The sequence below is a fragment of the Ranitomeya variabilis genome, chromosome 8, assembly GCF_051348905.1.
Source record: "Ranitomeya variabilis isolate aRanVar5 chromosome 8, aRanVar5.hap1, whole genome shotgun sequence".
Classification (NCBI taxonomy): domain Eukaryota; kingdom Metazoa; phylum Chordata; class Amphibia; order Anura; family Dendrobatidae; genus Ranitomeya; species Ranitomeya variabilis.
The window spans coordinates 26,427,701-26,451,683 of NC_135239.1; the positions used below are offsets into that span (position 1 = coordinate 26,427,701).

General features: G+C 41.8%; 1 protein-coding gene across 17 annotated transcripts in view; it reads left to right on the forward strand.

The window, feature by feature from the left end:
* The window catches only part of PTPRF (protein tyrosine phosphatase receptor type F), a 1,035,200-nt gene that overhangs the window by 990,079 nt on the left and 21,138 nt on the right, over nt 1-23,983 (forward strand). For 9 of the 17 annotated variants that reach the window (XM_077275903.1, XM_077275904.1, XM_077275915.1 and 6 more), the window contains 14 exons: nt 5,877-6,146; nt 6,239-6,820; nt 6,934-7,067; nt 7,284-7,428; nt 12,068-12,373; nt 14,161-14,354; nt 14,745-14,771; nt 15,761-15,878; nt 16,463-17,041; nt 18,744-18,841; nt 20,846-21,099; nt 21,192-21,279; nt 21,603-21,809; nt 22,583-22,737. In XM_077275903.1, coding sequence (XP_077132018.1) covers nt 5,877-6,146; nt 6,239-6,820; nt 6,934-7,067; nt 7,284-7,428; nt 12,068-12,373; nt 14,161-14,354; nt 14,745-14,771; nt 15,761-15,878; nt 16,463-17,041; nt 18,744-18,841; nt 20,846-21,099; nt 21,192-21,279; nt 21,603-21,809; nt 22,583-22,737 — 3,157 coding nt within the window. The remainder of the gene's footprint in view (nt 1-5,876; nt 6,147-6,238; nt 6,821-6,933; nt 7,068-7,283; nt 7,429-12,067; nt 12,374-14,160; nt 14,355-14,744; nt 14,772-15,760; nt 15,879-16,462; nt 17,042-18,743; nt 18,842-20,845; nt 21,100-21,191; nt 21,280-21,602; nt 21,810-22,582; nt 22,738-23,983) is intronic. The other 8 variants (XM_077275908.1, XM_077275912.1, XM_077275910.1 and 5 more) reach the window with 3 other exon arrangements.

Sequence of the window (23,983 nt, forward strand, 5' to 3'; positions counted from 1 at the left end):
GCCTCTTTGACTTCTCCTTAACTTTTGAAATGCCCCCTAAATCCTTTATCATTGCTTTTGACGTCACTTGCAAGCCTTAATTCATTGTCAGCTTTAGAAAATCTGATGCAGGTTCTGCAGACCGCTTTATATTCTTCTGTAGATATGCCTCCCTCTTTCCAATTGATAAACATTTATTTCTTCCTTTATAACATGGGTTTCAGTTCTGTGTTCATCCATCCTGCTTTCCTTCAATGCTTTCAATTCTTCCCTATTTAAGGCATTGTTAACGATTATGCTGTGAAAATCTCATTTTTTTAAATTTTCCCATCCTTCCTGGACATTTCTGTCCTTAAGGACATTCAGCCATTGGATCCCTCCTATCCTTTTTCTGAGTCCTTTGAAATCTGCCTTTCTGAAATCCAACTTTGAAGTGTGAGTCCTCTCTGGTCTTCCTCCTCTAGTTATTGAAAAATTCTATGACAGCATGATCGCTGCCTCCCAGGGTCCCAGCCACCACTACCTCCTCACCCATTTACTCCCTGTTTTCTAAGGATTAGATTCAAGGTAGCAGATCCCCTTGTCTTCTCCTCTACCTTTTGGAAGTTGTCAGCAAGAGAGGATAAGAATTTGCTGGACCTGGTACTTTTGCCTAAGAGAGATAGAGGAGTGGTTCAAAATTCAGTGTTTTTTTTCTAATGATCCATTCTTTTACCAGTACTTGTGAAAACAGACCTCATTGATAGATGTTTGACTTTATACAACTGGGGCAATGGGAAAGAAAAATATAATTCAGTCCCAATATTTTGGCCCATATTGTCTGTGAATACCAACTTTGGCACTTTTGTTCATGCTGAGAGCATGTTTCCCAACACGTGTTCAGTTTTAGCATTTCACAACTTGGGGTAAGGGTGGTCCCACAGGGAAGAGGGTTAGTATCGGTTCGGCTGTGGATAATGACACGTCCGTTCTCTTTTAGCTGTGTTCCTGGAAGCTGCTCTGCTCATCCAGGCATTTAATTATTGCTCTGCGACTCTACAAGGTCATATATTAAAGAGTTCTTTTATCTCCGTGCCGTGCCGTGGATCTGCTCCTATTCCCTCCCTCCCCTTCATGTTATTTTCATCTGAGAAATTTCCCTGAGCGAATGCAAATTGCAGAGTATGGCCGCCCCTTCTGAACCTGAACCCTGGTGTGTGATCGCCGCACCGAGCCCTCTCTGAAACCACCGTCTAATAAAGACAGTCTCCTCAATCTATCCATCGTGCCAAATCATATATCTTCAATATTAGGTTAAGCATATTCTAAAACCAGGCAGAAAATTGTATACAAAATGTCAAAACTGATGGCTGTACATATAGTTGGAAGTCATTGAACTGGATGCGGCCTTTCACTTCTTTAAAGTGTCATCAGTAACGGAAAACAATAGTCCGGGGGCACCACAAACAATCCGAGTGTGAAAACCTCAGGAAGTCAACAATTACAACAGATCCAGTGCACAAACTTTAATTTTCTGCTGGCGTGATAATTTAGATGCAAAGAGAATTCAATTTGAGGCTTATTTCAGTGGAAAATGAATAGTCATCTGTCATTGTTCTCACTAATGCAGAAGCAGTTGAAGGAGACAGACGATCGCTATTTACTGCATTGTTTTAGATGATGGCGCGTTGTGTAGCATACGCATTACCAGGAAAGGAGCAGGATGCCCAACAATATATCCGTTAGAGTGTAATAATCTTTCCTAAAATACAGAACTGATGAATGTCTACATTCCCCCAAATCGAGCAATTTTTCTAACCATCTATTAGACATAAAATGTAAGCCACCCAAAAGAAAATGATGTACCAAAGAAACTGAAGGTTTTCTGCATTGGTTTGAAATGTTGAAATAGTGAAGGGCGGCAGCATTGTGTCAGGGCTTTAACATTTTTTTGTAATGGTGCTTCTCTATGAAAGGTTGACATTTCAATGCAGTTTAAACTTTAGGGATCAGCATTTCAGTAAGTAGAGAATCCTATAATTTGCTCTAATAGGGTAAGGCTGATAAACGGCTTAAAAATCATGTTAGAATTTAACGGTTTAAAGATTAATCTCTGAAAGTGACCACTAGGGCACCCTAAGGACTGGACTAAAAATCACTTCTTTAAAGAGGCTTTCATATGAGAGAAAGGCATGGCATAAACCTATTAAAAAGTGATATCTTACAGGCCAAGAAGAAATCTTCTAAAGGTGTTAGGCTGAAAGAGACAAAATTCAGGAACACGATGTCTATCAAACCAGGCGCTGTGAGATTGACTTGCAAAATATGTAAAACTCTGGACTTTTAACAATTGTTACGTTTTCCTGTGCTTCTAAGGGAGGTAATCAGAGGTGATTGACGGTGTTCTACCTGGTTCAGAAATCTCAGTCCTGCTCTGACCAAGCATGTAAGCCCAGCTTATAGTTCTTGATATGAATATCGTTTCCATCCGAGAGCTCTAATGTCTCACGAGGATTGTACATTATTCTTTTGTCTTCCATTATCTGTAAAGTACTGTCCCCTAAACTGTCCCAACGAGCTCAGTGCCAAGCCAAGCACAGCACATGGACAATGCTGCTATAGGTAATTAAGAGTCAATTAACACTTCATGTTACTGTAGGCTCCCGACCTCTGCATTGAGGCTTTATGGTGTGCTCGTTCAGCCCGCTTCTCTTTGACAATAATGACAACATTTCTAGCATTTTGACACAGACCCCTGTGTAAAAGAAGGCTACATTAATTGATCTCATACTTTAAGTTATGCTAATAACACTGAGTACAATGTAGTACAAAATGGTAAGTAAATACTAAATATATCACCTAGACAGGTCATAGCTAACCTACTAGACCAGGGATGGGCAGTTTATTTTACCGAGGGTCCATATGAGAGACCGTGACTATTGAAAGCCAAACCAATAGGCTTAACTTAATTCTGCTCAATATTAACATATTATAATTAATATTTTATATTAATTGTATCACTTAATATTGAGGAGAATTAAGTTTGCTAACACACCCCTATGTACTGTATGAACCCCACACAGTCCCCTTATATACAGTATGAGCACCCACATAGCCTCCCTGTATATAGTATGAACCCCACACAGTCCCCTATATACAGTATGAGCACCCACATAGCCTCCCTGTATACAGTATGAACCCCACACAGTCCCCTATATACAGTATGAGCACCCACCTAGCCATCCAATATACAGATACAGATCCCACACTCATTTCCACATATAAATAAAGAAAAAAAATGAGAAAACAAATACTCGTCTTGCTTCCGTTGTCCCAGCACTCTACTGTGCTCTTTGTTGTATGCACTGAAGCTCCACACAGCAGACACAATGTAATGACTTCATCATGTCTGCACACGCTGAATGGTGGAAGGAGGAGCTGGCGGCTCCCTTATCCATCCCTTTATTCAATGCTATTTGCATTCTAAAGATGCGGATATTGGTGAACTTGGCACACCAGATGGGGGACAGAAGGTGGTGTCACCCGTGGGTCAATGTTTTCAGATGTTTGCCTGTCTTGGCCTGCTGGCCATACTGGGACAGCCAGGGTTCCAGATGTGGCCTAGGTCTGTGCTAGACTAATCAGGTACCTCCCCTGCATTGACTTCAGCAGCGTATAAACCTCAAGAATATTTCACTATTGCTATGGTTTCAGTTCTTGCTTTTCTCCATAATCTTATATTGTTGTTGCGTCAGTAAACAATGAAATGCACATTTTAAGACAAGTTGGTTGCTTTTTAGATAAAATGTAGAATAGCATTGTCATCCCTTCTATAATATGTACCGTAAACAATCACTTCACATAAAGCCTTCACTAAAACTAGCAGGTTGGAGCAAACCCAATAGTTCTCTTTGGCAGAGATCCCTGCTTCCCTCTCTGCCTTCCTGTGGATTCATTTGAGATGGATGAAAGGTGATGCCACGATCCACGGTGTTATCAGGATGGCACAGCGCTCATGCCATCTCAAGGGATGGAAGGAATGGGATTGTGTAGCCAGTTAATGCACTGAGGTCACCAAAGAGCGCAACGTGAGACCCGCCTTGCGAGTTGGACATCGCTGATCATGGGATTGGGAAATGTATCCCGTCTTCTGAGCACCACAGGCTGTAACTGCACTCTAATGCCTGTTGAATTATTAAATAGACTTGAGTCTTTCTCCTGCTGTTCCTCTGCACAGTACTTGTCTAACTCTTTCACAGTGAGGGAAATTGTGGTCACCAGAGGGATTTTAAGTGCTCGATCACCTTACTGCAGAGTGTGAGTCTTTTGTCCCACGTCTCCCTGCTGTTCCGACTCAGCATTTGTTAGATGCCATAATTACATACAAGTATTTTACCATAAAAGCATTCTGGAACAAGTCAAATATTACAGTCAAGTTTTAGTAATGTAAAGGATGCCAGACATGGGTGAATCATGGGAATTTTCTTTCTGAGGCACTATTAAGGTGTTCAGACTGATTAGACTAATGTTGATGAAAATGGACAATTTCAACTGAAATGAACGTTGGTGGGGTGAAATCTCACAGAATAATTTTAGCCGATAGATCACACTTTGTCTAGATGTTTTCAATTTTCAGCCAATATTTGGATGAATATTTAGTTAAGATTTTTCGTCCGCAAATGATCTTTCTTTGAAAGAATGCTCCCAGAAAGATTGTTCATCTTTTTTCCTTTTGTCATTAAGCATGGATGACCAGTTTGAATGACTGTAATGACCAGTATGGTCTACAATATGGATGGTTGCATCAACAGTCGTTCACTACAGGATCGTTTGTTCCATGGTGACTGATCAACCAATTACCTATTTCAGCCTAATGTGTGTAGGTAACATGGAGTCAGTTGATGACATTACTTTCAGACATTGTACCTGCATAATAAACCTCGGACTTCTGTTTTACCATACTGCATGCCTAAATACCTTTCCTAATATTTCCAGAGCATGGTTCATCCCCTTTGAATAGTATGGATTCTACCTTCTGCATTTCTGTGTCCTCTACTTTCCTGCCTGAAGCATGCTCTCTGAATGTCCACATATGTTGTCATTACCTGCTCTGCCACAGTGAAGCGGCTGGACAACTCCTTTATTTCTGCAAACTTTGGTCACAGTGGCTACAGAAGCCACAAACTGCGAAGAGGTCTACAAAGGACACCATCCCGCTATAATCATTGTCATCTTCATCGGCCTCATCCAGAGACGGGCTGGTGGAAGCCCTGCTTATCTGTTCTTGCATCTCTATAGATCAAGGGGATTTATGTCAAGTCCTGAAGCCTAGCTTTCTTTACAGTTATTACAGCTGGGGGGGTGTAGAGTGGACATTGTCAGGACATCTTTTATATTCAACACTCGAGACTGTGTTTTCATGGGTCGGTGCCTTCAATAATTAAATATGTGATACAGTTCTGTGCCGTAAAGTAAGAGTAAAGTCAATGTTCTCAGCTTCCCACAGCTTTTATTACTAAAACACAAATTATATCATATATGATTTATGGATAGCTGAGAATTCTTATATGACACCCATGAAACCATTTTGTCCATTTTTTGTATATATTATTGAGCTCTTCACATGGATCTCGGGTATTCGCACTGACTATTAATGAATATTGTATTCCACCAATAGCCTCGTGTTTAATCTAGGCTCTACATTTTTCTTTTCTCCACTTGGACAAATCAAAACCAACCAGAGAGCATATGTACTGCTATTGAAATTATTGATATTTTGCATCAGATTAAGTGCTTTGTGTGATTGTCCATGTATTTATTTTTTTTGGGCTGCAAAGGATCAGTATTAAGGTAGATCACCTCTTGATAACTCTCCCATTGTTACTTTCTGATCCAATTTTTTTTTTTACTTATTGCAGTGCGCCGGGTGGCACCACGGTTTTCTATTCCACCCAGTAGCCATGAAGTCATGCCAGGAGGCAGTGTGAACTTAACCTGTGTTGCAGTCGGTGCTCCCATGCCTTACGTAAAGTGGATGGCTGGTTTGGAAGAACTTACCAAAGAGGATGACATGCCTGTCGGACGTAATGTTCTTGAGCTGACCAATATTCGAGAATCTGCCAATTACACTTGTGTAGCTATTTCCTCTCTGGGCATGATTGAGGCTGTTGCACAGATTACTGTGAAAGGTAAGCTTGTGTTAACATATGGGAGGATTGACTTGTAGAATGACAATTAGAGCAATATGGTATATTTATGTTTTTTGTTTTATTTCCTGCAGCATTGCCAAAGCCGCCAGCAGCTGTCACGGTAACAGAGACGACAGCCACTAGTGTCACCTTGACGTGGGATTCTGGGAACCCGGAGCCACTTTCGTATTATGTAATCCAGTATAAACCTAAAGCATTGGAAGGGTCTTTCCAGGAGGTTGATGGTGTTGCTACAACTCGCTACAGTATTGGTGGGCTCAGCCCTTATTCCGAGTATGAGTTTCGTGTCATTGCAGTAAACAACATTGGCCGTGGACCTCCAAGTGAAGTGGTAGAAGCGCAGACAGGAGAACAGGCTCCTTCAGGTCCTCCTCTGCGAGTCCAGGCTCGAATGCTCAGTGCTAGTACTATGATAGTTCAGTGGGATCCTCCCGAAGAAGCCAATGGACAAATAAGAGGATTCAGAGTGTATTACACATCAGACCCACATTTACCTTTTAACATGTGGCAAAAGCACAATGTAGTGGACAGTCTTTTGACAACTATTGCAGGACTAACAACCGGGATCACTTACAGTATCCGTGTGCTGGCATTCACATCAGTGGGAGATGGTCCACCGTCAGATATGGTCCAAGTCAAGACGCAGCAGGGAGGTGAGTGTTTAATAAAGTATATCAGGTCACATTCTATTGGTGTGTCATAGTGATAAACCAACAAGTCTTTTACAGAAGTTTGAATCTTTTTATTTGTTCCATTTTTATTACAGTTCCAGCACAGCCAATTAATTTCCAGGCAGAAGCTGAGTCTGACACAAGAATTATGCTGACCTGGCGCTATATCCAGCAAGAACGCATTGTCTCATATGAACTTCTGTACTGGGAAGGGGAGGACGGGCCACAAGTAAGTGACACATCATAATACAGAACTTTAATACCAAGTATGTTCAATATGATACAGTCTGAGAGCCGTACAGTACTACGTCTCCATCATGTTAGAACTTAACTTTTTTTTTGCATGGTACAAGACCAATTTTAACGTAGCTGACAGCAGGTCATCTTGTTCAATTCTTGTACTGTTACTGCTAATTTTTGATTATTATGGTATTTCATATTTCAGCAAAAAGTAACATTCGCTCCATCATCATTTTATGCTGTTGAGGGTTTGAAGCCGGATACCCTGTATAATTTCCAACTGGCGGCCAGCTCTTCTATGGGGCTCGGGGTTTACACACCAGTGATCCAGGCAAGGACCGCACAGTCCAGTAAGTGTCTGCTAACAGTGTAGACTGTATGATTGATATAGACCAGTATGTGTCTGTGCGGGTATATGCCTGCATGGCAAGTCTCTGGATGTTCCCAATGTTGGCTACATCAAGGTACGTAGCTGCTTCTGCATGACGCCAATGTAATATTATACTGCCTCCTACCATCCCAGTTCTGTAAGGATGTCACAATAATTCAGGGGTCTGTTGTGCATAAGGCATGTACCAACCACCCTTCTATTAAGTGCAACAATAGACATAGGAAGAAATAGACTCATCCCTGGTAGTACGCTGGCAGCTGAACCCAGGTCACAAGTCTGCTGTAGAATTGTATACACCTACTGGAAAAGGAGTGTTGTGAGAAAGGATAGAAGCTTCCTGAAAACAGGTAACATAAGGAAACGAAACAAGGGTGGGGTGCAGGGTGGTATCATAATATATATATATATATATATAAAACACTTAGCAGAACTATTAGTGACATATCTGAAAGCAAAATGTTTCCATAACACTAGTATATAATTTCCAGGCTTGATTCAAAGTGTAGTAGATTTTACTATCACACATTTATAAGAAGTGATGCAGAGTTTTGGCGCACAAGTGAAGAAAATAAATCACATAGGTATATAGAGACTTTCCATCACTGGTTGTATGTTATACACAGCTCAATATGTGGGAGAAGTGTTAGAATATTATACCATTGATGAGCAGCCAATGCCAGATTGGGAGAAAATGTATAATATTTTTTAGCGAGCGTATTCTGTGCTATAGCAGTTAAGAATTGGGTAAATGTCCAGTCAATTTTGTTCTATTTTTTTGGAAAATTGAAAAAAAATTATATGCGTTGCCCCCAGAAAACCTGCATGGAGGAGGCTTTTGTTTTGCAAATTTCATTTCTATTTTCCGTTTCATGTTAATGCCCTTCCTGCCATGTTTACTGCATTAGTTTATGTTTTGCTTTTCATTTATCTATTCTGTTACCAAATAGATCCCACAGCAATAATACATAATCCAATAGATTCCAGAACTGAACTGTTATAACACAAACAACATTCTTTTCCATTATGTAGTGATTTTCGCTCTTTCTGCTGAATTTTTTTATTGTAATGTCAGGGTCTCTGTTAAATATACTTATTTTATATATTTATTTATTTAGGATTTCTTACCAGATGCAATACGCCAAAGAAACTGTCACGATAATTCCTATAAAAAATGTAGTGGTTTATTGGATTATACACCAATAAAATCATTGCAGCAAAACATAAAATAGGTGAAGTAGTTACAAATAAATTGTCAATTTGTCCATAATTAGCTCTTCAGATAAGTTGAAGTTTGTTACCCCTCTTTCCTGGATTCTGAGTCCGTATCATAGCTCAAAATGTTGCAGGCATGGGGGCATGCGAGTCAGGACTTTAGAAGTACATATCAGCAGTTCAGCATAAAGACCCTCTAATGAGGATTCAAATGAAGACCCTCGTGTCTCACATGGTTTAGATATATCTCACATAGCACCTGTTTCTATCTACGCTGTTACCATCTACCCTGAGCTGTGTACATAATTAACCTAAATGTCATGTCAGCAAATATACCCAATACAGAGCTGAGAGTAAAAATGAATAACCCTAATTAATATTTAACAATTCCCCCTTTTGAGGGTGACAGACATCAATTGGAACCCTCAAAGTAGATAAATTCATCATTAGGATAATTCTTCTTTGGCAATATAAATTAATGTTCATAATAATATTGGCTTATTGTTATACATATTCAATATAAAAAAAATATTATTTTATGAAATAATTCATTTATCAGGACCATAATATATATATATATATTTTTATAAATAATCTGTATAAACTTTACATCAAGTTGTATCATATATTTGTCTGTACCCATCTATTTAACCAATAAAAAATAACATTGACTACTATAAAGTTTATAATTTGGGAAAATTACTCTAAATGTAAATTATCTTGATAAACCATTTTGATGTGTGATTACACTTATCCTCAATTGACTAAATCAAGAAATAATAATTACTAAAGAAATATACCCTATTTTGCGGTTTGTAAGATGAGCGGGATTATAAAACAGACTCCAAATTTTGGTGGGAAAAATAGGAAATAAAGGTTTGGTGCTTCTTATAATCTGTGTGTCTTACTGCTTACTGAGGATGGCTGCAACAGAGCAGGGTCCCAGGGTTGCTGCTGGCGGATCCTCTGGATCCACATGTTAGGGCATGTTAGGTTAGGCTATGGTTGAACTAGATGGACTTAAAGTCTTCCTTCAACCTTAATAACTGTTACTATGTAATGCTGCGGACCTAAGGCTGGAAAAAAGGGGTGTTTGGTGTTGCGACGCTGTGTGTATTCAGTAGTGCGGGGGCTCCGCCAACATTTTCTGAGAGTCCATGGCTGCAGCACATCCATGTTTTAAATAAAACATTACGGTGAACTCCTTAAAAATGACCGCCGGGGCAGCCAGAGATGGAGATCTTGGCTTTTGGATCTCTTCTGGGATCATAAAAATGAAAATAAAATGTTCCAATAAAGGACCTACTTACTTAAATTTATTCCGTTTGCCTTTTTTCTGGGGTTTTTTTTTTTTTTTTTTTTTTTTTTAACGTTGAAGTCCGTGGGAAACAAATCATGACTGACATGTCGTTTGTTAACTGATCATTTTTTGAGCACTGAGCAGGCCCAGGACAATGTAGGTGTTCAGAGACTGCTCTAGTAAAAACATCCATTCAACCTGTGATGAACATTTACATCACAGGTTGCGTGCAAGTTATATGGAGAACTGTCTTACACAGCCAACATCTGCCTATAACAACAGTGACCGGTGCTACCTGTTTAATCATGTAAATACAGCTATCAATCACAGACCGGGACATTTGAGTGACTTGTTTGTTGGCTCCCATCGTTTCCCAAAATAGTCTGAACAAAAACTACAACCCAGGGCGCAAAAAAACCTTAATACTGCTGCTGACAGAAAAAAAAGTAGTAGGCTCTTAGAAGCAGTAGAGGACACAGTCCGAAACACGCATCGGGGTGTGCGGTGCACCTGAGCCACCTTCCACCCAGGTAACTTGTTTCTCTTCATTGTGCCCCAGGCCCCACTGCAGCCTCAGCCCCATAGGAATTGATCTACACCCTTACTTGGTCTCACTTGAACAGTGCTTACCACTATTACCTCCAGCTCTATATTAACTAAGCTTTATTTTATTGAATCGGTACTTTAACTTCACTGCCCATATCCTAAGCTTAACATGGCTGATCCTCCCACATAACCATTTGACATTGTACTTAAGGAGCACTTGCACTCTGACCTTTTCACATATATACCTCCCTCTATTTCCGTTCCTTCCAGTCCTGAGCTTCCATACTGTGCTTGTGGCACGTCACTCTCTGTATACAGTTGTGCTCAAAAGTTTGCATACCCCGGAAGAATTTTTGCTTTCTTGGCCTTTTTTTCAGAGAATATGAATGATAACACCAAAACTTTTTCTCCGCTCACGGTTAAAGGTTGGGTGAAGCCATTTATTGTCAAGTAATGTGTTTTCTCTTTTCAAATCATAATAACGACCCAAAACATTCACATGACGCTTGAAAAAGGATACTACATCCGAAACGTCGCTACGCCGTTCAGGCAATAAAGTCCACTATTTTTTTCAATCTCTTGTGCTGCTTTCCTTTTTTTGACTCTACTATTGGAAACCATTGGATTGCTGGTTGGGAGAGCTTTGCACGACTTGTGAGCTATTTCTGGATGCTGTTCCGATTTTTTTCTATACCTAGATATATATTTTTTGTGCACTTTGTAGCACATAATATTGTAAGATATATATTTAAAATAATATACAGCGTCCATCTATTACCTTGGGGATTGGTGTTATTGTATATGTGTATGTTCTCCTTTCATTAATAGTGCGGGCACCTCTTGTATGCGGTGCTACTCTCTACCACTTTGTTAATAAAGGTATTTTGTCTTTATATACTTTGGTCTACCATTCATCCACTCAGATGTATACCACTCATTCCATAAGCGATTATATACACATCGATTTGCATAGTTGGATATATATCGACTGCTGCGTCCAGTATCGGTTTTATATTGATTATGGACCAATAAAGTTCAGCTCTACTTTTTTTGTGGTCGTAAATCAGCAGAGTGGAGCTCATAAGGGAACAGTAATAACTAGGCATGGGCGGGCAGGCGGAAGTTCAAGTTCTGGTAACAGAACAGTTTGCCCTCTCTCTCTCCTTACCCTGTAACTCCGAACATTAGTTCTGCTGTCTCTCTCTCCTTACCCCAGAACACCGAACATTGGCACGGACCTCTGGGGAATCTGTGTTTGGCATTTAACACCGGACAATAACAGTCCGGTACGGATGCGGAACTTGTAAGTTTGGGTTTGCCCTTCTCTAGTAATCACCTTTCTGCAGCCAGCAATAGACAATGCAGCATAAAACCTTTATAAAGCAAATGGTTCATTTACTTAAAAAAAATTCAGATCATTATTTTTGTGACGTGACGATAGATAGAGCAGGGCTATTTGGTAACAATATTGTACACCATATTATTTTGCATCCTCCATGTTCATCTCCCTCCCCTTGCTTGCATTTTTTTTCATCCTCAGCACCATCTGCACCGCCGCAGGATGTGGAGTGCACCAGCCTTAGCTCCACCTCCATCCGGGTAAGTTGGGTGGCTCCTCCAGTGTCCAGCCGCAATGGAGCATTAACCCGCTACTCTCTGGCCTATCAAGCAGTGGCTGGGGAGGACACATCCCGGCATGTTATGGACAATATCCAACCAGACTTCTCTAGCTTGGAGATCAAGGATCTGGAGAAGTGGACAGAGTACAGAGTGTGGGTGCGAGCTCATACAGACGTAGGGGCTGGGCCTGAGAGCCCCATGGTCATTGTGCGGACAGATGAGGATGGTAAGTGTCCAGGAACTACTCTCACCTATCTGCACAATGGGTCCACTCTTTCACCTGTTCTTTATCTTGCTCCTTCCATCTCTCCTGAGGCCTCATTCCGACATCACTGATTTTTCACATTTGCAAAAAAACTAATGGTATCAGTGTATTGAATCAGTTTTATCAGTGTTTGCTCAGTGTGCCAGTTTTTACCATCAGTGATTTTCACGTATGAAAAATAAGTAAATCGCAAAGCTTTTCCTATTCATTGGAATGCTACACATGAACAGCAAATGGGGACTGGACATGAATCTGGGGACTGCCCGTGATTGTCAAGGACCCATAGACTTGTACGGGTAATTTTTATCCGAGATGCCGATCAAAAACGAACATGTCCTAGTAATTTTTTTTATTGCAGACACTCCATAGAATTTAATGGGTATTCATTATATTATGGGAAAAAGGACGTCTGAATGAGGCCTAAGACACCGGTTGATTGGGGGGCTTTGAGATGGGAATCACAGAACATCTTCTGCTTGTCTGCACTGCCAAAGCTTTCTACTATCTGAATTTTCTCCTGACCTACAAACTCCGTCAACAACTGTCTCTTTCAGCATTGTTTGAAGTGATGTCAAAATAAATTATGCTTTACCCAATATATACACGTACTAACTCATATTCCTTTATCATGTACAGAGACTTGTGATTTTAGTTTCTGTTTGAAAACACATTTTTATTTAATATTAATCTGAAAAGGAATTAGACTCCCAAATCTGAATGAAAAAATTTAGTTAAAAACCCCATGCAACTTGGAATGCATGAGCGAGCCATTAAGTTATACATTTTGAAAGGTTATTTTTATAGGGTGATCTCTAGGATTAGCTGACCAATCATTTACAGACTGCTTCAAGGGGCTGTCCACTACTTGAACAACACCTTGCTAAATACGGAATTACACCATGGAAAATAACAGACACTTCCCTCAAACACGGCCAGCTCAGCGCCGGGCCTCCCGATACTCACGTAACATTGTGATGAGCAGTGCAGACATTTGGCCACAGCTGATCGGTCGCAGTTCGCACACTTCCTTTGGACAAGCTTAGGACATCTGAAAAAAGCATGAGAACTGCAGTATGTTAGGTGCCGCTTATTGCATTGCTCTCGTGGTCTGGGAGGAGAGTGTTGGTCTGGTATTTTTATTTTAGTATTTTATAGTGTTGTCCAAGGATGTACAACCACTTTAATAGCAGCAGGCTATTTGCACCCATAAACTGGAGCCTACTTTTCCATCCCTAAATCTGTGAAATGTTTGTTTCCTAGTATCACAAGAACATGGTTTTTCTGTAACACTTCCCCTCGAACAGTGCTGGGCAGTTTGTGTCGTTTTTGTAGTTTAATGTTCTAGAGATCTGCTCTGTTTCACATTTTCATTTACTTTCTTAAATCGATTTTTCACCCAATTGTATGTACAACAATGTGATTAATGTAGCAGGATGATGTTATGAAGCTCTTGGATTCCTGTCTAGTTCCCTGTTCCTGATCTGCCCTACGTTGATTGACATTTCTGCCTTCCTCTTGAGTATTTTGAGACAGAATGGTTGCTAAGGACAAGCTGCCTGACCACCCTATAGAAAAGGCTGGGGGTGATGCACTGTTTCCTTGGCAATCAAACTGTCCGACAAGTTTCAGTACATGAAACTCAACATCTCGGGCTTCACTATTAATCAGATTTTTCTAAAAGTAAACTAATCTAGTAAACTTCTTTAAGGATTGAACTAATCTACGCTTGGTTCTTTGTCTTCCTTCAGTGCCCAGTGCACCACCAAGGAAGGTTGAAGTTGACTCTGTGAATTCCACGTCTGTGCGGGTGACTTGGAAGTCTCCTCTTCCCACTAAACAAAATGGTCAGATACGAGGTTACCAGGTGACATATGTGCGCTTGGAAGGTGGAGAGCCTAGGGGAAACCCTGTCATTAAGGACGTCATGTTGGCAGAGGCTCAGGTAACCACGCACAAGGACCACTTTTTTTCCTTCTATTGATGTTATTCATGTAACGCCTCAATAATTTTCATCCAGAAGTTGTCAAGATTTGGACATAAAAAGTTGGCTCTTCACTGGTTTGACCCTTTCCATCCTTCTCCCCAAACAACTAATCCAGTCTAAACTGCAGCATTCATCCATGGTGATCTGCAGTGTGAAGCATGTCCCTCCTCTTTTATAGAGCTAATACCCATATATCCTCTTTATACTGATGACTAGACTGACATGAGATGTGTGTATATCCAACGTTCCCCTGGCATGACTCATTCCATTGTAGTATCTCTACTATTGTAACCCTGTGACCCTCTTCCTGCAACCTCCACTTACCCCTCTTCTCTCTGTCCCTACCAGTGGAGACCAGAGGAGTCTGCAGACTACGTGAGTATACTGTTTGGCATCTGTGGGCAGACTGCGTGATCGCATTGTGTCTGCAGAGAGCAGGGGGTTGTCACAGAGCTTTTATTGCCTTTAGTTAAGAATTTGGCTTCCTCTTGTAGACCTTGGTCTTAAAGTAAAACTTTGCTGCAAAGTTATCTCTCCTAAAGTAAAACTTTGCTGCAAAGTTATCTCTCCCAAACTGCAGTGCCAATGGCCTTATTTGTTTACACCTCTAGCACATCCTGCATATAAAGGAATAGTAAAGAGAGGTTATAAAAATAGACATCATTTATGGAAGGAATGATCAGCCTTAAAGTTGCGACAGTGCTGCCAAGCGCCATTGAGTGCAGCTAAAGTGCAGAACATCTCTCCCCCCATAGTTAACGTCTACTATCCAGTCTCTGTGACAGCCCCCATGTTCTTGTGCTGTAATCATTGGCTCAATGATGGGATTCTGCAATCTATAACCCTTTGGACATATTATCTGTTTCTCCTTTTCCTGTGCTTCCACGTTTGGATAGAGGCACAGTTCTTGCATGGAGATTAGGATCTGGTGGGACATCGGGGCTGATGAGGATGGGTGATCAGTTTCAGCAATCGGCCTTTTCTCTCTTTCTGTTTTTTTTTTTTTAATTGTTGTGATTCTCAGTGGGTAATCATGGGGCCTAATGATCACCATTGTATAAGTTGCAATTCTTTCTCTGACTTATTTTTCCATTACATCAGAATATGATTTTATTTGTGCATCAGGAAAATGCACATTTTACTACGATATTCACTTCTGCATTGTCGATCACTCGGAGAAAGATTTTCATTGTTAATTATTCTATAAACACAGGGAACTTTGCTCCCTTAACATAAGTGTTGTGCAGTGCTCTGTGCCACTTATCCCCTCGGAGCATGTTCCCGCAGCTCCCCCTGGTGTCTGAACCTGGTACTGCAGGAAGATTCTCTTCATTACTTTTATCATTTTCTTTTTCAAAATCTAGGAAGCCCTAATAACTGGACTTTCTCCAGAAACTACCTATTCCATCACTGTTGCTGCGTATACTACAAAAGGAGATGGTGCTAGGAGTAAACCCAAAATTGTCACCACTACAGGAGCCTGTGAGTACTGCCAACATGTCTGGAAAAGAGTATTTCATGCTAATATTCCGTCAATTCTTCACTGTCGCCTGGTTGTTGTGACAGAATACGACCTCCACTGTTAATGAGCTTGGTGCAGGGGTTATTAAGGTTGTACCATTTTTTTTTCTGCATTTTATGATGTATGCATGCGTTTTCAAAGAAGACAGGTGAATATGCTGCTGCAAGACTCCTCTGTTAGTGGCCGATTTCCAACGACAATAATAGGATCGGGTACTGACATTCCTCATGCCTGATGTGCTTTGCCCTAAAATAATCTCTCTGGAGACAGTCAACAAGACCTCATCCACAATAGATAGTTGCCCAGTTTCACCCAAAATATTACAGGGCTTGGATCTATTGTGCATGTTATTATGCAAAAACATTTAGCAGCAAGCCAGCAGATTTGTGAGTGCAGCTGTGAAGTACTTGGAAATAAATAGATGATGTAATTCAGATAATCAAGTGAAGAAAGTTAGTGGGTCCATGGCTGCTGTACTTGAACCATGGAGATACAGATGAGATTGGAGATTTCTTTGGTAATTTTATATTTGTGTGTATTTCAGTGCCCGGGAAGCCAACCATAGGAATTAGCACAACCATTCAAAACACTGCACTAGTTCAGTGGCACCCACCTCGGGAGGTGATGGGGGAACTGCTCGGTTACCGCTTGCAGTATAAACGTGCGGATGAGGAGAGGTTTATCACTATGGACTTTGGAAAGAATGAACATCACTACACGCTGACCAAGCTCCACAAGGGTGCTACCTATGTCTTCAAACTGTCTGCCAAGAACCGGGCTGGTTTCGGAGAGGAGGCTGAGAAGGAGATCTCTACTCCTGAGGATGTTCCCAGTGGCTTTCCACAAAACTTGCAAGTTGTTGGCCTTACCACATCCACAACAGAACTGTCGTGGGAGCCTCCAGTACTTTCAGAACGCAATGGAAAAATCACAAACTACACAGTGGTTTACCGTGACATCAATAGCCCACAGGATCTGATCAACATCACACGAGACACTTACATTACACTCGTCAACCTCAAACCAGACACTACCTATGATATTAAAGTCAGGGCAAGGACAAATAAAGGTCTTGGACCTCTAAGTCCTAGCATACAATCCCGCACCATGCCTGTAGACCAAGGTAAGGCTCACCTGAGAGCAGTATCGGCAGTGTTATACAGGTCCTTCTCAAAAAATTAGCATATAGTGTTAAATTTCATTATTTACCATAATGTAATGATTACAATTAAACTTTCATATATTATAGATTCATTATCCACCAACTGAAATTTGTCAGGTCTTTTATTGTTTTAATACTGATGATTTTGGCCTACAACTCCTGATAACCCAAAAAACCTGTCTCAATAAATTAGCATATCAAGAAAAGGTTCTCTAAACGACCTATTACCCTAATCTTCTGAATCAACTAATTAACTCTAAACACATGCAAAAGATACCTGAGGCTTTTAAAAACTCCCTGCCTGGTTCATTACTCAAAACCCCCATCATGGGTAAGACTAGCGACCTGACAGATGTCAAGAAGGCCATCATTGACACCCTCAAGCAAGAGGGTAAGACCCAGAAAGAAATTTCTCAACAAATAGGCTGTTCCCAGAGTGCTGTATCAAGGCACCTCAATGGTAAGTCTGTTGGAAGGAAACAATGTGGCAGAAAACGCTGTACAACGAGAAGAGGTGACCGGACCCTGAGGAAGATTGTGGAGAAGGACCGATTCCAGACCTTGGGGAACCTGAGGAAGCAGTGGACTGAGTCTGGTGTGGAAACATCCAGAGCCACCGTGCACAGGCGTGTGCAGGAAATGGGCTACAGGTGCCGCATTCCCCAGGTAAAGCCACTTTTGAACCATAAACAGCGGCAGAAGCGCCTGACCTGGGCTACAGAGAAGCAGCACTGGACTGTTGCTAAGTGGTCCCAAAGTACTTTTTTCTGATGAAAGCAAATTTTGCATGTCATTCGGAAATCAAGGTGCCAGAGTCTGGAGGAAGACTGGGGAGAAGGAAATGCCAAAATGCCTGAAGTCCAGTGTCAAGTACCCACAGTCAGTGATGGTGTGGGGTGCCATGTCAGCTGCTGGTGTTGGTCCACTGTGTTTCATCAAGGGCAGGGTCAATGCAGCTAGCTATCAGGAGATTTTGGAGCACTTCATGCTTCCATCGGCTGAAATGCTTTATGGAGATGAAGATTTCATTTTTCAGCACGACCTGGCACCTGCTCACAGTGCCAAAACCACTGGTAAATGGTTTACTGACCATGGTATTACTGTGCTCAATTGGCCTGCCAACTCTCCTGACCTGAACCCCATAGAGAATCTGTGGGATATTGTGAAGAGAAAGTTGAGAGACGCAAGACCCAACACTCTGGATGAGCTTAAGGCCGCTATTGAAGCATCCTGGGCCTCCATAACATCTCAGCAGTGTCACAGGCTGATTGCCTCCATGCCACGCCGCATTGAAGCAGTCATTTCTGCCAAAGGATTCCCGACCAAGTATTGAGTGCATAACTGAACATTATTATTTGATGTTTTTTTTGTTTGTTATTAAAAAACACTTTTATTTGATTGGACGGTTGAAATATGCTAATTTATTGAGACAGGTTTTTTGGGTTATCAGGAGTTGTAGGCCAAAATCATCAGTATTAAAACAATAAAAGACCTGACAAATTTCAGTTGGTGGATAATGAATCTATAATATATGAAAGTTTAATTGTAATCATTACATTATGGTAAATAATGAAATTTAACACTATATGCTATTTTTTTGAGAAGGACCTGTACAATAAATGTATTCCCACAGACTCGATTAATGTTTTCCTTCTCTTCATAGTATTTGCAAAGAACTTCAGAGTGAACGCTGTGATGAAAACATCGGTCTTGCTGAGCTGGGAAGTTCCTGACTCTTATAAATCAGCCGTGCCTTTCAAGGTTGGTGTTCTGAAACGGGGAGCTACCTGTGCTTTGCTGTAATGATCTTGAGGTGGTTGCAGGGAACTAGATTACTTTGAACTTTAAGGTTTGATGTTTAAGGTCCCCATAGACATTAAATTACATTTGGGCAAATATGTTAATATCAGAGGGATTGTCTTAGGGTACCGTCACACAGTGCCATTTTCATCGCTACGACGGCACGATTCGTGACGTTGCAGCGTCGTATGATTATTGCTCCAGCGTCGTAGACTGCGGTCACACGTTGCAATACACGGCGCTGGAGCGATAATTTCATGACGTATTTGCGATGTAGAAGCCGTTGGTTACTGTGCGCACATCGTATACAACCTGTGTCACACGATGCAATCATGCCGCCACAGCGGGACACTAGACGACGAAAGAAAGTTTCAAACGATCTGCTACGACGTACGATTCTCAGCGGGGATCCGGATCGCAGTAGCGTGTCAGACACAAAGATATCGTAACAATATCGCTAGAACGTCACGAATCGTGCCGTCGTAGCGATGAAAATGGCACTGTGTGACGGTACCCTTACAATCCTACGTTTACAGGTGCCTGTTCTTTGAGATAAGCTGCTGCCAAAGGTGTAAGGCCAGAGCTTTTCTCACTGTGGAAGACACCTAACTTTGGTCATGTCAAACATTCACGGGTATAAAGGTACCGTCACATTTAGCGACGCTGCAGCGATCTAGACAACGATCCCGATCGTTGCAGCGTCGCTGTGTGGTCACTGGAGAGCTGTCACACAGACAGCTCTCCAGCGACCAACTATGCGAAGTCCCCTGGTAACCTGGTAAGCGCAGGGCCACACTTAGTAACCCGATGTTTACCCTGGTTACCAGCGTAAACGTTAAAAAAAAACAAACACTACATACTTACATTCCGGTGTCTGTCCCCCGGCGCTGTGCTTCTCTGCACTGTGTAAGCGCCGGCCGGAAAGCAAAGCGGTGACGTCACCGCTGTGCTCTGCTTTCCAGCCGGCCGGCGCTTACACAGTGCAGAGAAGCCCTGCGCCGGGGGACGGACACCGGAATGTAAGTATGTAGTGTTTGGTTTTTTTTACGTTTACGCTGGTAACCAGGGTAAACATCGGGTTACTAAGCGCGGCCCTGCACTTAGTAACCCAATGTTTACCCTGGTTACCAGTGAAGACATCGCTGAATCGGTGTCACACACGCCGATTCAGCGATGTCTACGGGAGATCCAGCGACGAAATAAAGTTCTGGACTTTCTGCTCCAACCAACGATGGCACAGCAGGATCCTGATCGCTGCTGCCTGTCAAACTCAACGATATCGCTAGCCAGGACGCTGCAACATCACGGATCGCTAGCGATATCGTTCAGTGTGAAGGTACCTTTAGTCATAAGAGATAGCTGTTTGGCTGATTGTTATCACATGCGTATTATTAGCTTTGGTGTATAAATAACTATGATTGGTATTCACACAGTAAACACATCATTGTCCTTAGTTCTCTTTTGACAAACTGTCAAGAGAAGGACAAAACTGTTAGGCTAGGTTCAGATTGCGTTAGTGCAATCCGTTTAGCGCGAGCGCTAGCGGATTGCGCTAACGCAATGTCTTTTTCGGGGCCGCGTTCAGGGGTCGCGTTAACGTCCCCGCTTTCGCAGATCCCCGATCTGCGAGAGCGGGGAACGGACCTCTGGCGCGCCACGGACGCTGCAAGCAGCGTCCGAGGTGCGCTACAAAAGACCGGCACATCGCTAGCGCGTGCCGAAAATGACACGCGCTAGCAATGCGCTCTAACATTGCCGGCAATGGGAGCGCTAACGGACGCGGTGCACGGCGTTAATTTCGCCGTGCAACGCTGTCCGTTAGCGCTATCCCATTAACGCAATGGGAACCTAGCCTTATTTATTTCTGCAGAGTTTTTATTGGTGGTGTTTGAGCTCGGTTTTTTCCATGAATATTCTTCCTGTCCACCAAACTGAACAATTAATGTAAATTCTTATCCCATTTAGATTCTCTATAACAACCAGAACGTAGAAGTCGATGGTCATTCAATGCGCAAGCTGATCAACAATCTTCAGCCCGACACAGAGTATTCCTTTGTACTTATGCACCGAGGCAGCAGTGCTGGTGGCCTGCAGCACCGAGTGTCCATCCGCACAGCGCCTGATGTCCTGCAGAGCAAACCATCATCTGCCAGCAAGTATATGGAGGACAACAAATTTACTTTGCACTTGCCGCGGGTGCAAACATCTTCTCCAGTGAGGTAAGGGCTCACTGTGTTGTTGTAGTTTAGTAGTGAAGTCTTTGGGTTTTTTTTATAACACTAATCTATTTTAAATTACTTTTGTGTGACAGATGGTATTACATTGTAGTCGTTCCACTCGATAGTTCTAGGAGTAGCCCGAGTACACGGCAAAGTCCTGAAGAAATGGAGTTGGAACAGGTGGGATATTTGTAGCTTATGTCCTACTTTTTCTTCAGATCTATTAATCATCTGGTCATGTATTGAGCTGTAAGTAGACTATTACATACACAACAAAATACCTCTGTTTGCTTTCCTTTGAATATATTGTTGTTCTGTGAATCTGTCATCTCCTTTATATGCTATCCCTTTTTAACAAGTAGCCTACCATAGGTCTACAGATAATTCAGCCAATATAATCGAAGGCCAGGCTTTGTAAGGTTGGACAATTATAAATGCCTTACATTAGGGTTCATTCTTGCAGTATTGCATTGTGATACTCAAGGTTTTTGTCCATATCTTAGATCCTAGAAGCCATTAATCAGGGCTCTCGTCGGCAAAAAAGACAAGCAAGCAGGAACAAGCCATATATAGCGGCCAGGCTGAACATGCTCCCGGAATCGTTCACTCTTGGTGACAATAAGGAATATAATGGATTTGTCAACAAGCCTTTGGACCCACATCTGAGCTATACTTGCTTTGTGCTTGCAGCTCTGGAAGATGGCGACACTGTGAGTTTGTATTCTCTGTATTCTATTCCTACATTATATAAGAATTATTTTCCTTTGGTTAACAAGTATATATTTCTGATAATTTAGATGTTAAAACTTCTCCAACAAAAAGTATTTTTTTGCCATTTGGTTACTCTGCAGAAATATTCAAATTCATTTGTTTTGATGCGTTTTTTTCTGCAGGAAAAACCTGCTCTCTTGCCAGTAAGAAACTTGCTGCAAAAAAAGCAGATTTTGCTTAGGTTTTTGGTTTTTTTTTTCTGCATTTTTTTTGGTGTGTTTTTCCTGCATTTTTGTCAGGGTACACTTGTCTCTTGTGCATGCTAATAAAGTTTAGTGCATAAAAAAAACTCATTCTACTTCACCAGGTTTTGGCACCAAAAATGCAGCAAAAACTGATACCTGCGTTTTTTCGCACAACCCATTGCCTTCAGTGAGTGAAATACGCTGAAAAAAACACTCGAAGTGACATGCTCTATTCTGCAAAATCCAAGGTTTTCTACAAAATACTGAAAACAAAAAAAAAACAAGCTGTGTGCATGAAATTTCTTAAATCTTATAGACTTTGCTGGTACTGTTAAATGCAGGTGAAAATTTGGATAAAAAAGCATTAAAAAAATGCTGAAAAAAAACGCAACGTGTGAACACATAGCCTTACTAGAATTGTCTGTTAACGTCAATAAAATATAAAAATATATTCCAGAAGGTAAAGACGACTGGTAGGCTGATGCTGTCTGATGTACCACTTAAGCTTTGTATCCTTGTTACTGCAGAAAAAGTATGCTGCCAGTCCATACTCGGATGACATTGTGGTGGAAGTAATTTCAACCAGACAACAAGAAGAACCTGAAATGCTCTGGGTGATGGGTCCAGTCCTTGCCGTCATTCTTATCATCATTATTGTTATTGCTATTCTTTTGTTCAAAAGGTAAGGGGCTTGCTCATCAACTTCCACAACTAAGCAGTGATCCTCTGTAGACCTCTACAGTCCTGCTTGTACTACATTTCTCTACTAAATCAGGTTCTAAATAATTTTCAACCACATACACTACTCAAAAAAATAAAGGGAACACTTCAACAACACAATGTATCTCCAAGTCAGTCACACTTCTGTGAAATCAACCTGTTCAGTTATGAAGCAAGACTGATTGTGAATCAATTTCTCCTGCTGTTGTGCAAATGTAACAGAGAACAGGTAGATGATAGGCAATTAGCGAGACAACCCCTATAAAGGAGTGATTCTGCAGAGGGTGACACAGATCATATCTCTGTTCTCATCCTTTTTGGCTGTTGTTTTGGTCACTTTTGCATTTTGTCATTGCTCTCACTCCTAGAGATACAGTAGCATGAGGCGGTGTCTACAGTACAACCCACAGATGTTGCTCAGGTAGTGCAGCTCATCCAGGATGGCACATCAATGCGAGCTGTGGCAAGGGTAACTGTGTCTGTCAGCAGTGTCCAGAGCATGGAGCAGATACTAGGAGACAGGCCAGTACGCCAGGAGACGTGGAAGGGGTTGTAGGAGGGAAACAACCCAGCAGCAGGACCACTACTTCGTCCTTTGTGCAAGGAGGAACAGGATGATCAGTGCCAGAGCCCTGCAAAATGACCTCCAGCAGGTCACTAACATCCATGTGTCTGCTCAAACTGTGAGAAACAGACTCCATGAGGGCCAGGTGTCCACAAGGGCGTGTTGTGCTTATAGCCCAACACCATGAAGGGCGATTGGCATTTGCCAGAGAACACCAAGATTGGCAGATTCGACATTTGCACCCTGTTTTCTTCACGAATGAGAGCAGGTTCACACTGAGCACATGTGACAGAGTCTGGAGACGCCATGAAGAACGTTCTGCTGCCTGCAACATCTTCCAGCATGACCGGTTTGGCAGTAGGTCAGTAATAGTGTGGGGAGGCATTTCTTTGGTGGGTCGCACAGCCTTCCATGTGCTAGCTCGATGTACCCCAACTGCCATTAGGTACCGGGATGAGATCCTCAGATCCATTGTGAGACCATATGCAGGTGCGGTGGGACCTGGTTCCTTCTGATGCAGGATAATGCGAGACCTCATGTGGCTGGAGTGTGTCAGCAGTTCCTGCATGATGAAGGCATTGATGCTAAGGACTGGCCTGCCCGTTCCCCAGAAGTGAATCCAATCGAGCACATATGGGACATC